Source organism: Pleurodeles waltl, chromosome 4_1 (genome assembly GCF_031143425.1).
Source record: "Pleurodeles waltl isolate 20211129_DDA chromosome 4_1, aPleWal1.hap1.20221129, whole genome shotgun sequence".
Classification (NCBI taxonomy): Eukaryota; Metazoa; Chordata; class Amphibia; order Caudata; family Salamandridae; genus Pleurodeles; species Pleurodeles waltl.
The window spans coordinates 1,008,221,808-1,008,234,801 of NC_090442.1; the positions used below are offsets into that span (position 1 = coordinate 1,008,221,808).

Genomic DNA, 12,994 nt, shown 5'->3' on the forward strand with positions numbered 1-12,994 from the left:
TCTGATCTTCTCCCTGTCCTTCAGAGTTCTTTTTGACATGTTCTTACAGTGTCTGCAAGTGTCAGGGCAGTGACTCTGAGGCAAACACACAATGCAGAGAGAGTGTGGATCTGACTGGGCCTTCTTCTTCCCACAGGAAGGGCACTTCACAAAAAGAGAAGGTATTTTCCAGTCAGGAAAAAAATCCCTTGGCTCAGACAAAGGTCTGAAATGTCGAATGAAGGTAGAAAAAAACGCTGTTTTTAAATATTTTCCTGAGAAAAACTCAGAAAAACGGAGAGCTCAATGCTCCAGGATCCTCTCAGAAGAAGCCGGAAAAAAGAACTGACCTAACTGTGAACCAACTGTCACCTCTCCTTCACCCCTGAGGCATGGTGGGATACTGGAGGTGCTCAGGGTCTTAAAGGCATGGTGCCAGAATTTTATGGTTCTCCTGTGTTAACCTGCATGCAGCTTATTGGCTAATAATGCTCCATTGTTTTCAATGTAGTTTTTTTCTCTTTTTTCACTGATGTTGCTACTGCTTCTTTCCCTGGGCCCAGCTATGGGGCTCTGGAAAGTTTTTCTCTTATTGTAATTTTGAAAGGCACTGTTTAAAAAAATAAAATAAATAAACTCCATAGAAATAAAGCATTTTAGCCTGTTTATGAATATAGTCTGCATTGCTGTTGTACACACGTATACATGAGTTTGGTATGAAAATTGTCTACTAAAAATGCTATATATATATATATATATTTTTTTTTTCATGCATATTTCATACTTTTACATGTGTGTATTTTATGTATGCTCCGGGGTCCCCGCACAGGGGCGGGAATATTCAATGTTTATGACTTTGATGAGGATCCCCTGGAAGAGAAGATGTAGGACCACACACCTCTTTGCAAAGGCCAATGTAGTTTATCCCACAGCAAAATAGCCATGTGTCTATCTTTTGGGAGTGAATGGGATAGCCTTTTCATATAGGAGATGTAATTCAGTAAATTATAGTTCCTGGCCTGTTTGCCAAGTGGTTTCCACAAACCCTTAGTAGAACCACTTGAGTATTTTTTCATTGGTGAGGTTTCTTGTTAGACTGCAGTTAACTGATTACAGGGACGCAGACATGAAAACGTAAATTCAGGACAAACGTAAATATAAGAAACCAGCATTTCAGTAGTTTATATATATGCATTTTTTGTTAAGTACTTAAATTATCAACCTTCTTCTTTTGTGGAGGATTCTGGGAAGTGCAATTTCCATCCATAGAATCGTTGCCAATAGTCCTTCCAAACACAGAAATAAACCCATCTTCAGAAGTACAAAAAACAGTTGCTTCGGTGAACACATGCTTGGAATCATCTTGAATCAGGCACTTTGAATCATTCAGTCTAAATCCACTCCCTATTTCCAAATGATGGGAAGGTGTTAAGTCCCTCAAATTAGAATTTGAAAATATATTTGAACTTGTTTTATCAGGACTTTTTACGCATATTGAAGAGTTAGTGTCCTGCCCACAAAGACCAGTCTCTTGTTGCCCACTGGAACTACTCCTTTCATGAAATGGCTCTTTCAATAGTTTATGCAATGCACTTTGCTCAATTATTTCGAGTCCAAGTTTGAGATCTGACACAGAATCCTTTTCTTCAGTGCACTGTTTGCCGGTATTGTGTGTACTTCCTGGACTGGAAAATCCAACTGACTTCATGTCTTGTAGCCCCATTTCTGTTATTTTGGAATTTCTAAATGAATTCAATGTCAATATTGTTGCACTTCTGTCAATACCCTAAAGAAAGGAAAAAACACATGGTTATAAAATGTTCACCTCTTATAACGTACTATCAGATAACAATATCAAGTAGCTGCAGCACCGAGGGAGTGCTAAAGAATTACTTAAATAATGCAATGCATATTTACAAATCAAGCGTAACCAAACCCCCCTAAAGCAGTAGACATTCCTCTTACTTCAAAATAAGTACTTAATTGTATGATAAAGCAATTTCCAAAGATTACAATAGTCCCACTTTCAAAGAACAATTACACTAAGGTTGCTTGACCACCTGTGCAAACTACTACCACTCAGTTCACAGTTTGGTAATTAATAAAACTAAATAGAGATAGTGAATAAATATAAATACCTAGGGGTATGGTTTTCGCATAATTTATGTTGGAAGGACCATCTTGCCTCCTCACAGGATAAAGCATTGGTGTCAATTGCGGGGCTAAGGAAATTTGTTAAACTATATGGGGGACCATCTCTTCGACCAGTACTGCGAGCCTATCAAGTTATGGTAAGACCTCAGTTTATTTATGGGGTGGAGGTGACAGGTATAGGGGGTAAGAAGGAAGGTGCCAGAAAGGGCTACTCAGCCTCCCCTCCTCCACCATGGCACAGTCCATTAGAGTAGAGGCAGGTTAGAGTGGACACAGATAGCTTGTGCAGATATTAAAATTCTGGACAAGAATGGATAATGCAGGAATATCTAAAATGTCCCTGCTATCTAAAAAGGAGATATTACAAAGTGAATTATTTTGGGCACAGGAAGTAAGAGGAAGAATTCAGGCTTGCGCCAGGACATTAAATATACAGGTAGCACGAGGTATTGATGAGATGGGGTTAAGTAAGGCAGAGTCAAAAGATTATTAAAACGGGTCTCCAAGGATGAGGATCTGTTGTACCTAAGCAAAAAATGCTCAGTTTCTCATTTGCTAAATTCCTCGGAGAATGATGGAATCTTTCCTTTCTTGGAAAAAATCACAAATAATAAGATGCGCCATAGTAAATTAAGGTTTCGTTGTGGAATAAACTTAGTTTTCATGTCAGGGAACCAGGAGGCTGTACAAAATGAACAGAAAATATGTCAATGTGGTCTTAGTGTGAAAATGAATTCTCTCTACATCCTTATTGATTGCTTATGGTTTTTACCCCAACGAGCGAAGGATCTACAGCCCATTATTTAAAAAAATATGGTATTAGAGATAGGGGACAAGCAAATGATCTATTGATGGATATGAGATTATTTGATGTGACGTGCGGTGGGTCGATTTTTAATCACCGTGGGTACATCGTTGAGAGACAATGAGGTGATCGATCCACCAGGCTGAGGGAGAAAAGCTATTTTATACAGTAGGGTTTTTACATGGTGTATTGTCATAGTTAGGATATGTTTTATTGTATTTTACGGTATAGTATTTAACTGTGTATATCAAACTTTTTATGCGATAAAGGGATTTTGTAGTGTTTCTAGGGCCATGACCTAATTTACCATGTAGTAGTAGTAGTAGTAGTAGTAGTAGTAGTAGTAGTAGTAGTACTATGTGTGAAAGTTCAAGTTTGTAACTTATGCAACAAATGTTTGTATGTTTATGCGTGCTTTTATGGCCTATCTGGTCGATATAAAGCTATATCTTTGGAACTGAAACAGTTCACATATACATAAAGTAATGTATTTAGAATTTTATGGTAATTGAAATTCCTCCAAATTCTGGAGTAAAAATGAAGCCTGAAGTAGAATTCACTGACTTAATTTGCATCAATTTAATGATGGCATGTTGGTGGAACTTAAGCCTGAGGATTCTCCTCTAAATCTTGCATTACTTCCAAAATTTGGAGTTGTATCAATTGCCACATAACTCAAAAATATTTCTGAATTATTTAATATTTTTTCTTTTGCTGCATATTGCATCAGAGTGACAGTACAATCTTAATATTACTTAGATGAAAAACTTACTTCCATGGCTACATAGAAGTAGGTTATTTTTTAAAATAATTGCATAAGAAGGGGCTTTCAAATGACAAAGCTGAGCATCCTTAAGGTACATATTTGCACAATGGGATCCAACAATCCTGATGCGCCATAGAAAAACAAACAGAAACTGAGAACTGCATATGCATCATGATGATGCTCTATGATAAAGAAGGGATATGTTACAGTGTAAGCATCTGTTTGTGGCATGTAGTGCTTTAGATTCACATGCTCTGCATGCTCCTGCCATCTAGTGTTGGGTCCAGAGTTGTGCAAGTTGTTTTTCTTTGAAAAAGTCTTTCGAGTCACAAGGTCGAGTGACTCCTCCTCTCGGTGATAATGTGCATGGGCATCGACTCCACTGTTAAACTGTTTTCCCGCAAGCGGATGAGAAAGGAGTGTAAGGTACATGTAAGTAATGTGATGACCATGCTGAATGTATATAAACAGCAAATATAAAGAAGTGTAACAGCCAGAGTCTGAGGATTTGGATGGGCACATGTGAATCTACAGCATTACATGCCACGAACAGATAATTAAAGGATTAGTAACATATTCCATTTGATGGCATGTATGGCTGAAGATACACATGCTCTACATAGACTGTAAAGCAGTACCCCTCAGAAGCTGTGACTAGCCTGTGGGTGTTGTAGTGGTTTGAAAAAGTATGTGGCACTGCCTGACCTACACTGGCTTGCTGGCATGCTAGAACATCCACACAGTAATGTTTGGTGAAAGTGTTGATGTGGACCATGTAGCTGCCTTAAATATGTCAGCTATGCGGATATTTCTTTAAAAAAAGCCATGGTTGCTACCTTTTTGCAAGTGGTGTGTGTTTTTGGAGGAACAGGTAAAGGTTTTTTGGCCTTAGCATAGCAAGTTTTAATACATTTTACTATCCATCTGACTATGCCCGATTTGGAAATGGGTTGCCTTTCTGTGGTAGTGAAAATGTGACAAAAAGTTGCTGAGACGTTCTGAAAGTTTTAGTTCTATCAATGTAGAACATAACTGCTCTTTTTACATCTAATGTATGAAGATCTGTTTCTGCAACAGAATCAGGATGAGGGGTAAAATTGACAACCCAATGGATTGGTTGAGGTGAAACTGAGATACTACCTCAGGCTAGAACATATGGTTGGTGCGGAGAACCACATTGTCTCTGTGTATTTGGAAGAATGATTTTTCTAAGGTTAAAACCTGTAGTTCACTAACGCGCCTACCTGAATTGATGCGACTAAAAATGCCACCTTCCAAGAAATTAAAAAGGAAATGAGTGTAGATGTGATTGAGAAGGTCCGGCCTGTTGGGGAGCTTCTTGTGTGGAACTACAGAGCGGTCTAGTAGAGTTGAGGCTGACATCCCAAGTGGGAGCTAGTAGGATCATTGTGAGAGACATTTACCTAAGGTCCTGAACCAGAAATGGAACGGGAAGGAGAGGAGAGGTGGAAAAGCACAGACAAGTATCCCTCACCAACCCATCCATAGTGTGTTTTCATTGGATAGTGGGTGTGGTAATCTGGAGGCCAAGTCTGGGCCTTTTGAGTTTTCTGCTGTGGCGAAAAGTCTATTTAAGGGAACCCTCACTTTTGGAATCATAATAGAAGGATTTATTAGTGAAGCTCCCATTCGTGGACTTGTTGCTGCATCTTGCTGAGCAGGTCTACAAAGTTGTTGTCTGTTCCCGGAAGGTATTCCTCGAACAGATGAATGTTGTGACGAAGAGCCCAATTCCAGTTGATCTAAGACAGTTGTTAAGACCGTGTCCCCCCTGTTTTTGTAGATAATATATGGCTGTCATATTGTCTTTCGGACTAAGTCAACCTTGTGAGAGGGTTGCAGTAGGAATGCTTTCAATGCTAGGTGAACAGCTTGAAGCTCTAGGTAGCTGATGTGGAGACTGATGCTTGGCATCCCAGAGGCCCTGTACTGAGGCCTTGTAGGTGAGCACCCATCCCGTCTGTGATACTTCTGTCGTGAGCACGATGTGGGTAACAGGGTCGAGAAAAGGCCACCCCTTCTATAGGTTGTTGGTGTTTCACCATTGCGGAGAACGGTGCGTGTGGGGGTCTATCAACACTAGATCCTCCAACTGACCCTGTGATTGAGACCACAGACGACCTAGACATTCCTGTAACGGTTGCATGTGCAATCATGCATGGGGAACTAAGGCAATGCAGGAAGCCATCATCCTTAGCAGACATATAACCTTCCTCAATGCGAGGTGCTGGTTTCTCTGAAAATGGGGCAATGATGCCTGCAAGTTTTAAATTCTTGCATGATTGAGGTAGGCTAATCGTAACTGTGTTTAGAATTGCCCCTAAGTATTGTTGAACCTGTAGTGGTTGCAGGTGAGACTTGGGAATGTTGAGGGTAAACCCTAGGCTATGGAGAAGATCTTTCATCATCTGCATGTGTTGTTGACACCAAAGATCAGTGTTGGCTTTGATAAGCCAGTTGTCCAGATAAGGGAATACGTGGACATTTTGTCTGCGTAGGTGAGCTGTGACCACTGCTAGGCATTTTGTGAACACTCGAGGTGCGGTAGTTACCCTGGATGGAAGAACCCTGGACTGGTAATGTGTGCCCTCTATGACAAATCTTAAATATTTGCGATAAGCTGGATGTATTGGTATGTGGAAGTAGGCGTCCTTTAGATCTAGTGTTGCGATAAAGTTGCCTTGTTGAAGAAGTGGAATGACGTCCTGTAAGGTGACTATGTGAAAGTGCTCTGATAGGATGTATTTGTTTAAAGGCCTGAGATCTAAAATTGGCCTTAAAGACCCGTGCTTTTTTGAGATCTGGAAGTACAGAGTATACCCCTGAGCCCTGATGTTGAAGGGGATTTAATTGATTACTTCAGTAAGGCACTGAAGGGCTAGATGCGGGGCAACAAAGTCAATGATTATGTTTGGTTGTACAATTTATTCTTGAGAGAGCACATGCTCAGTACCTGTTTTACAGATTTGTGCCAGCACCTAGTTGACAAGTGAGCTGAGTGATCCCAGGAAGCTTGCTGAGGAGGGGGACCTCTGCGGTAGCACCAGAGTGTCCAAAAAGGAATCTGGGGGGGGGGGGAGACACCCACTAGGGGGGGGTCAGGGTCTCACCAGAAGAAAGTAGAGGGAGAAAAACTTGAACATTACTTCTTCTAAGGCCCCCAAAATAATTCCCAAGGGAATAGTGGTTACCAGTCTTTGTCTGATCCTAAAAAGAAAGGGCCCATTGACCATAAAACAGAGAGGTTTGTACCCTAATGTACAGAGTGCTCCAAGTATGGTCACTCTATGGGCCACTCCAAATGTCCCCATAGGGCACAGCCCCCCACTGGTGGGCAGAGACATGGGTTGGGCAGGGTAGCTCTCGGGGAGGAGATAGTCCCAGCTAGTTTTGGGGAACAGACAGAGGTAACCCTAATATCCCTGGGGGATAACGATTTGGTGCCAAAAGCCCACATGCCTGCAAATACTTCCTAGTATAGGCAGTGGGTCACCACTAATGGGAAAGAGGTGGAGGCTCTGCGTGACACAGGAGTCAGCATGAGAACTGTTAAGTGTCAGATGGTGCCAGCAGAGCAGGTCCTACTGAACACATTCCACAAAGTCACAGTAGCCGACAATCGTGAGAGCCATCTACTGGTGGCTTTGGTTACCTTTAAGAAGGGGGCTGAGGGGTCTGGTACTCTGAAATTTAATGTGAGCCCTGCCATGCCTGTAGATTGTCAGGCAATGCTCTGGAGCACACTATCTGGAGAGAGACAGAGCTCAGGTCTCACTTGGAGATGATGGGATTGCCTGATTGGGTCTGTATGACCACAAGGTCCAAGGTGGCCCAGAAGGGAGTTAAGGGCATCTGGAACAAAGGCCCAGACAGCTGCCAAGAAGAGGGGTAAGGGGTGCAGGAAACCAGTCCCTGAAGTTCCTGCGGAGGAGGTCTATGGGGTCCCTGAGGAGGAGGCCCCTGAGATAACCGGGGAGGACCTTGCTGCCCTAGGTGACCTACCTGAACTTGTTGGCTGGTAAGTTGAGGGTGGGCCCGCCAGGGAGGAATTCTGCAAAGTGCAGAGAGAGTGTCCCACTCTTGAGGTCTTGAAGGAACAGACCTCAGCCCATGCAGCAGGTGAAGCCTCTGGGGATCACCTAATCTACTGGGAGAATAATCTTGTCTACAGCGAGGCTAAGGCTTTGGGTACTGGGGCAGCCCAAGTGCTGGTAGTCCCCCAGTGTTACCGAGCCTTCCTACTGGGGTTGGCTCATGACATTCTCCTGGCAGGACATTTAGTGCAAGACAAGACCTTCACCAAGCTTGATACCCACTTTTAATGGCCCAGAATGAAGACAGCCTCAGATACACTCTGCGGGTCCTGTCCCACCTGCCAGGCCAGTGGGATGTCAGGGAAAAAGCTGAAAGCTCCCCTGATCCCACTTCCCATTGCTGGCACCCCCTCTGAAAGGGTGGGCATCAATGTCATTGGTCCATTGGACCCCAAGACGGTCCATTGGACCCCAAGACAGCCCTAGGCAACAGGCTCATCCTGGTCGTGGTGGGCCATGCAACACGTGACCCAGAGGCAATCTTTCAGAGGATGGTGATTGCAGCTGTCGTGACCAGAACTCTGATGGGGATCTTTACCAGTGAGGAGCTCCCCAGAGAGACAGTGTCTGACCGAGGCAATAACTTCATGTCTGCGTACATGAAGTCCATATGGGATGCATGTGGTGTACCCTATACGTTCACCACACCCTATCACCCCCAAACCAATTGTCTAGTTGAGAGCTTCAACAAGACCTTGAAGGGCATGATGGCAGCCCTACATGAGGTCATGAGGCATAAGTGGGATGTCCTCTTGCCATGCCTTCTTTTTGCCTACAGGGAGGTGCCACAGAAAGAAGTAGGGTTCAGTCCCTTCAAACTTCGCTATGGCCACCCTGTCAGAGGACCTCTGGGCATTTTAAAGGAGTGGGTGGGAAAAAGCTCCTAGGAAACACCCCCAAGATGTTGTTAGTTACATGTTGGCTCTCCGGATCCAGATGCACCACTTCTGGAAGAAGGCCAAGAGCAACCTCCAGGCCAGCCAGGAGGTAATGAAATGCTAGTCTGACCAGAAGACCACTCTGGTGGAGTTTCAGCCTGGTCAAAAGAATATGGGTCATGGAGCCAGTAGAGCCCAGTGTTCTGCAGGACTTCTGGACTGGCACATAAAACAAATCAAGGAGCGTAAGGGGGAGGCTGTAGGAAGTTGGCCCAGTGTGTGGTGGACATCTATGGTCTTGGCACATGGACATCAATTCACCAAAATGCCGGGGGTAGCAGAAGTGACATCATTTTATCTTTACTTTCACTCACATGCATGCTTATACAAACACACGTTCACTCATACACACATTCTCTTTTACATATATAAACACATTTAAAAGTATTTTTACTTACCTCAGCGACCAAGGAGGTTCAAATTCAAGCAAAATGCACTCTATTTTTTATTACACTGATTGTGAATAATAATGTATTCACTATTAGTGTAATAAAAAAACGGACTGAAGCTAGAAAGTGGAGCCCTAAGCAACATCCATAAGGACAAGCTGACACTGTGTTCCTGGCACTGATTTTGCCACCCTTGAGGCCAGGGGTCACACAGGCAGTGCCAGGGGTCGCAAAGGGCAAGCTGGGGGTTGCAGCTGCGACTCCTGGCAACCCCTAAATGGCGTCCATATGCTGGCTTCTTATACAAGGTCGAGGCGATCCCATATTAGTGAATGTAGGCAGTGTGTAGGAAGCCAGGGCTCTCTAGAGGTAGCTGTGGATGAGCAGCCAAGACTTATCTAGGAGATTTGCAAAGCTCATGCAATACCACTCTAGTCACACAGTACTCACACACAGGAAAGAAAATACTCAGTGTTACAAAAATAACAATACTTTATTTTGGTGACACGAATGCTAAAAATACCATAGAGACTATACTCCCTTAGTAATACACAAATTATATACACTAGTAGGCAGAAATGTGCACAAAACAGTTAGAAAACAGTGTAATTAGTGAAAATCACAATAGTTAAAAATGGGCCTAGGGGGAACACAAACCATATACTAAGAAAGTGGAATGCGAATGTCTGTTTCCAACCTAGGCAAGTGTAGTGTGCAGAGGGGCGCTGGGAGTATTAGAAAACACCAAAGGTAAGTAATAGAGCCCACCACCGGAGCCCTGGAAAGCAGGAGTAAAACACAGTAACTTTCCTAGAACACACAAGAAAGAAGATTATGCAAGAACCAGAAGAGACTACAAGACACCAACAGTGGATTCCTGGACCTGAAGACCTGTGAAAGAAGGGGAACAAGTCCAAGAAGCACAGAAGAGTCCAGGGAGAACAGGAGCCCCTGCTAACCCGGATGAAGGTGCATAAGAATTATCACCAGTGAAGATCAACAGTCAGTACTGCACCCAAGAAGACGGATGCGGGTTCCTGGTTGGTGCAGATGATGTCCCATGCAGGATGGAAGATTGCAGTCTGATTTGCATCTCTGGAATCTGCCAACAAGCCTTGGCACACGCAAAGCTCAGGGTTATTGGAAAATGGCACTGCCCGGGAGCAGGAGGGACCTGGCAGACTCTACCCAGGACGGAGAGTCAGAGGCGGCTCTCAGCAACTCAGAGAGCCCACAGAAGACCAGGAAGCGCGCAGAGGAGTCCCACAGCATGGGGATAAAGTTGGTGCAAAAGGAGGCCCACGCAGCATGCCAACAAAGGATCCCACGCCGTTCGAGAACCACTCAGGAAGCTGCGTGTCGCCGGATAAAGTGCTGGGGGCCAGAGCTGCACGGTGCATGAAGAACTTCGTGGAAGGATGCCAACAACCCTTGGCAACTGCAAAACACGCTGTGCATGGGGGTACTGTCTTGCGTGTCTCTGAACCGGTGTAGACCTGATTATGCAAGGAGGGCACCAAATGTGCCCATCAAAGCATTTCCAGTAGCTTAGGGAGGCTACCCCTCCCAAGCCTGTAACACCTATTTCTAAAGGGAGAGGGTGTAACATCCCTCTCCCAAAGGAAATGCTTTGTTCTGCCTTTCTGGGCTCAAGCTGCTTGAGCAACAGGAGGGCAGAAACCTGTCTGAGCGGTGGCAGTAGTTGGGGCTGCCTAGAAACCCCCAGAAGGCTGGAATGGCAGTCCTGGGGGTCCTCTAAGAAGCCCCAAGAGTGCATGGAATCATACAACCAATGCTTGCAAAAGCACGGGGGTATGATTCCTACATGTTTGATACCAAACATGCCTATGTTTGGAGTTACCATTATGTAGCTGGACATAGGTAGTGACGTATGTCCAGTACACACGTAAAATGGCATCCCTGCACTCATAGAGTTTAGGAAAATGGTCCTGGAGGTCGTGGAGGTACTCTGCACCCTGCCCTCGGAGCTGGAGGGAGGCCTGCTATAGGGGTGACTTATAAGTGACTATTTCAGGGCTATTTAGGGTCTGTGTCTTGGGTGGGTCCTCAGATTCGGCTTGCAAGAGTCCAGCAGGACTTCTCTGCAATCTCTACTTTGACTTCTAGCCACTGGAACCGTGACTGAACCCTCCAGGAACCGACAATCTACATCCACGACGAAGACTGCTTGCAACATTGTTTCCACGGCTCCTACCAACTTCTGCGACACTTCCGCAGCTGTGCATCCTCCGAGGTTGGCAAGTCTTCAGACTACACAAGAAGAAATCTCCCTTTGAGTGATGGAAACACTCCCCTGCATCCGCAGGCACCAACTGCAGCAACGATTGGCTGCGTGGATCTCCTCTCATCCTGAGCTGCGTGGATCCTGCATCACGGGTGGTGATCCGGAGTATTCCTTTTGGTCCTCTCTGCCAGCTGTCTAACTTTGGTGGAGGTAAGCCCTTGCCTTCCCACGCAGGACAGTACCCCCGTGCACCGCATATCTTGCAGCTACCAAGGATTGTTTGCATCTCCGGCAAGGAATCTTCAGGCTCCGTGTAGCCTCACCACTCCTTCCTGCGACGCACAGCCCTCTGTGTGCTTCTCCTGTGGCGTGGACACCCTTCTCCAGTTGTGCTGGGTGGGCTCCTCTGTGACTCCTGGTTACTCATCCAGTGGGCCTCCTGTGGAGGTTGCCTCTTTTTCTGTGTACTCTCTGCCTTGCTGAGGGTCCCTCTTGAACTCCCCCATGGGTTGAGCCCTCCTGAACCTTGCTGGTCCCCGGAAGCTCCACTTTTGCTCCACAGTGACTTCTGCCTTGGCCAAGACTTGTTGGTGGCTCTTCCACGTCACTGACCGACTGCAATCACCCATCTGGCGTGGGACATCGACTGCATCCTCCAGGAACCCTTCTCTTGTTTCATGGCTGCATTCCTGACTGTCTTCGCCCTACCGTCGACCAACTCCGGCAACTACAGCTGGGTGGGTATTAGCTCCTGATCTCCCTGGACTCTTCTGTGACTTCTTGCCTTGGTTCCCTTCCGCCACAGGTCTTCCTCTTCAGGAATCCACCACAGGTTTCTTGCAGTTTTGTTTGGGTGTTGCATTTTCTTCTTTTCCTTCCTTTTGGGTGGTTTGGAGAAAAAACAGTAACTTTCTCCTTTCTTCCTGGTCGCTAGGGGGCACTGTGGTACTTACTTTTGGGGTTTCCTAGTACCCCCAGCTCACCTCTACACATTCCATTTACCTAGCTGGGGGTCCTGTGTTTGCATTCCATTTTTGAAGTATATGGTTTGGGCTCCCCCAGGGGTCACTATTGTCTATTGCTATTTGCACTATTTTCTATCACTTTTTATGCCTATTAATGATGTACTAGTGTACATATTTAGTGTGTTTATTGGAGGGTTGCCTATCTATTGTTTTGGTACTGTGTTACTGGAATAAAGACCCTTTATTTTAGTAACACTGAGTGTTTTCTTTCATGTGTTTAAGTGTTGTGTGACTACAGTGGTATTGCATGAGCTTTGCATGTCTCCTAGATAAGCCTTGGCTGCTCATCCACAGCTACGTCTAGAGAGCCTGGCTTCTAGACACTGCCTACACTACACTAATATGGGATACCTGGAACTGGTATAAGGTGCAAGTTCTGTAGGTACCCACCATACACGATTCCAGCTTCCTACACATTCTATATACTAGGGACGTATATGGGGGCACCAGTAGGCCAATTGTGAGGTGTGCTAAGTTCTAAGCAACCAGATTTAGAGGGGGCGAGCACAGTCACTGGGGTCCTGGTTAGTAGGATCCCATTGAACACTGTCAAACTACACTGACAAACATGCCAAAGG

General features: G+C 45.0%; 1 protein-coding gene across 5 annotated transcripts in view; it reads right to left on the reverse strand.

The window, feature by feature from the left end:
• The window catches only part of KMT2E (lysine methyltransferase 2E (inactive)), a 1,466,695-nt gene that overhangs the window by 125,056 nt on the left and 1,328,645 nt on the right, over nt 1-12,994 (reverse strand). For all 5 annotated transcript variants that reach the window (XR_011202375.1, XM_069229869.1, XM_069229870.1 and 2 more), the window contains one exon: nt 1,202-1,765. Coding sequence is in view for 4 of the 5 variants with exons in the window: in XM_069229869.1 (XP_069085970.1) it covers nt 1,202-1,765 (564 nt within the window). In the remaining variant the exon portion in view is untranslated. The remainder of the gene's footprint in view (nt 1-1,201; nt 1,766-12,994) is intronic.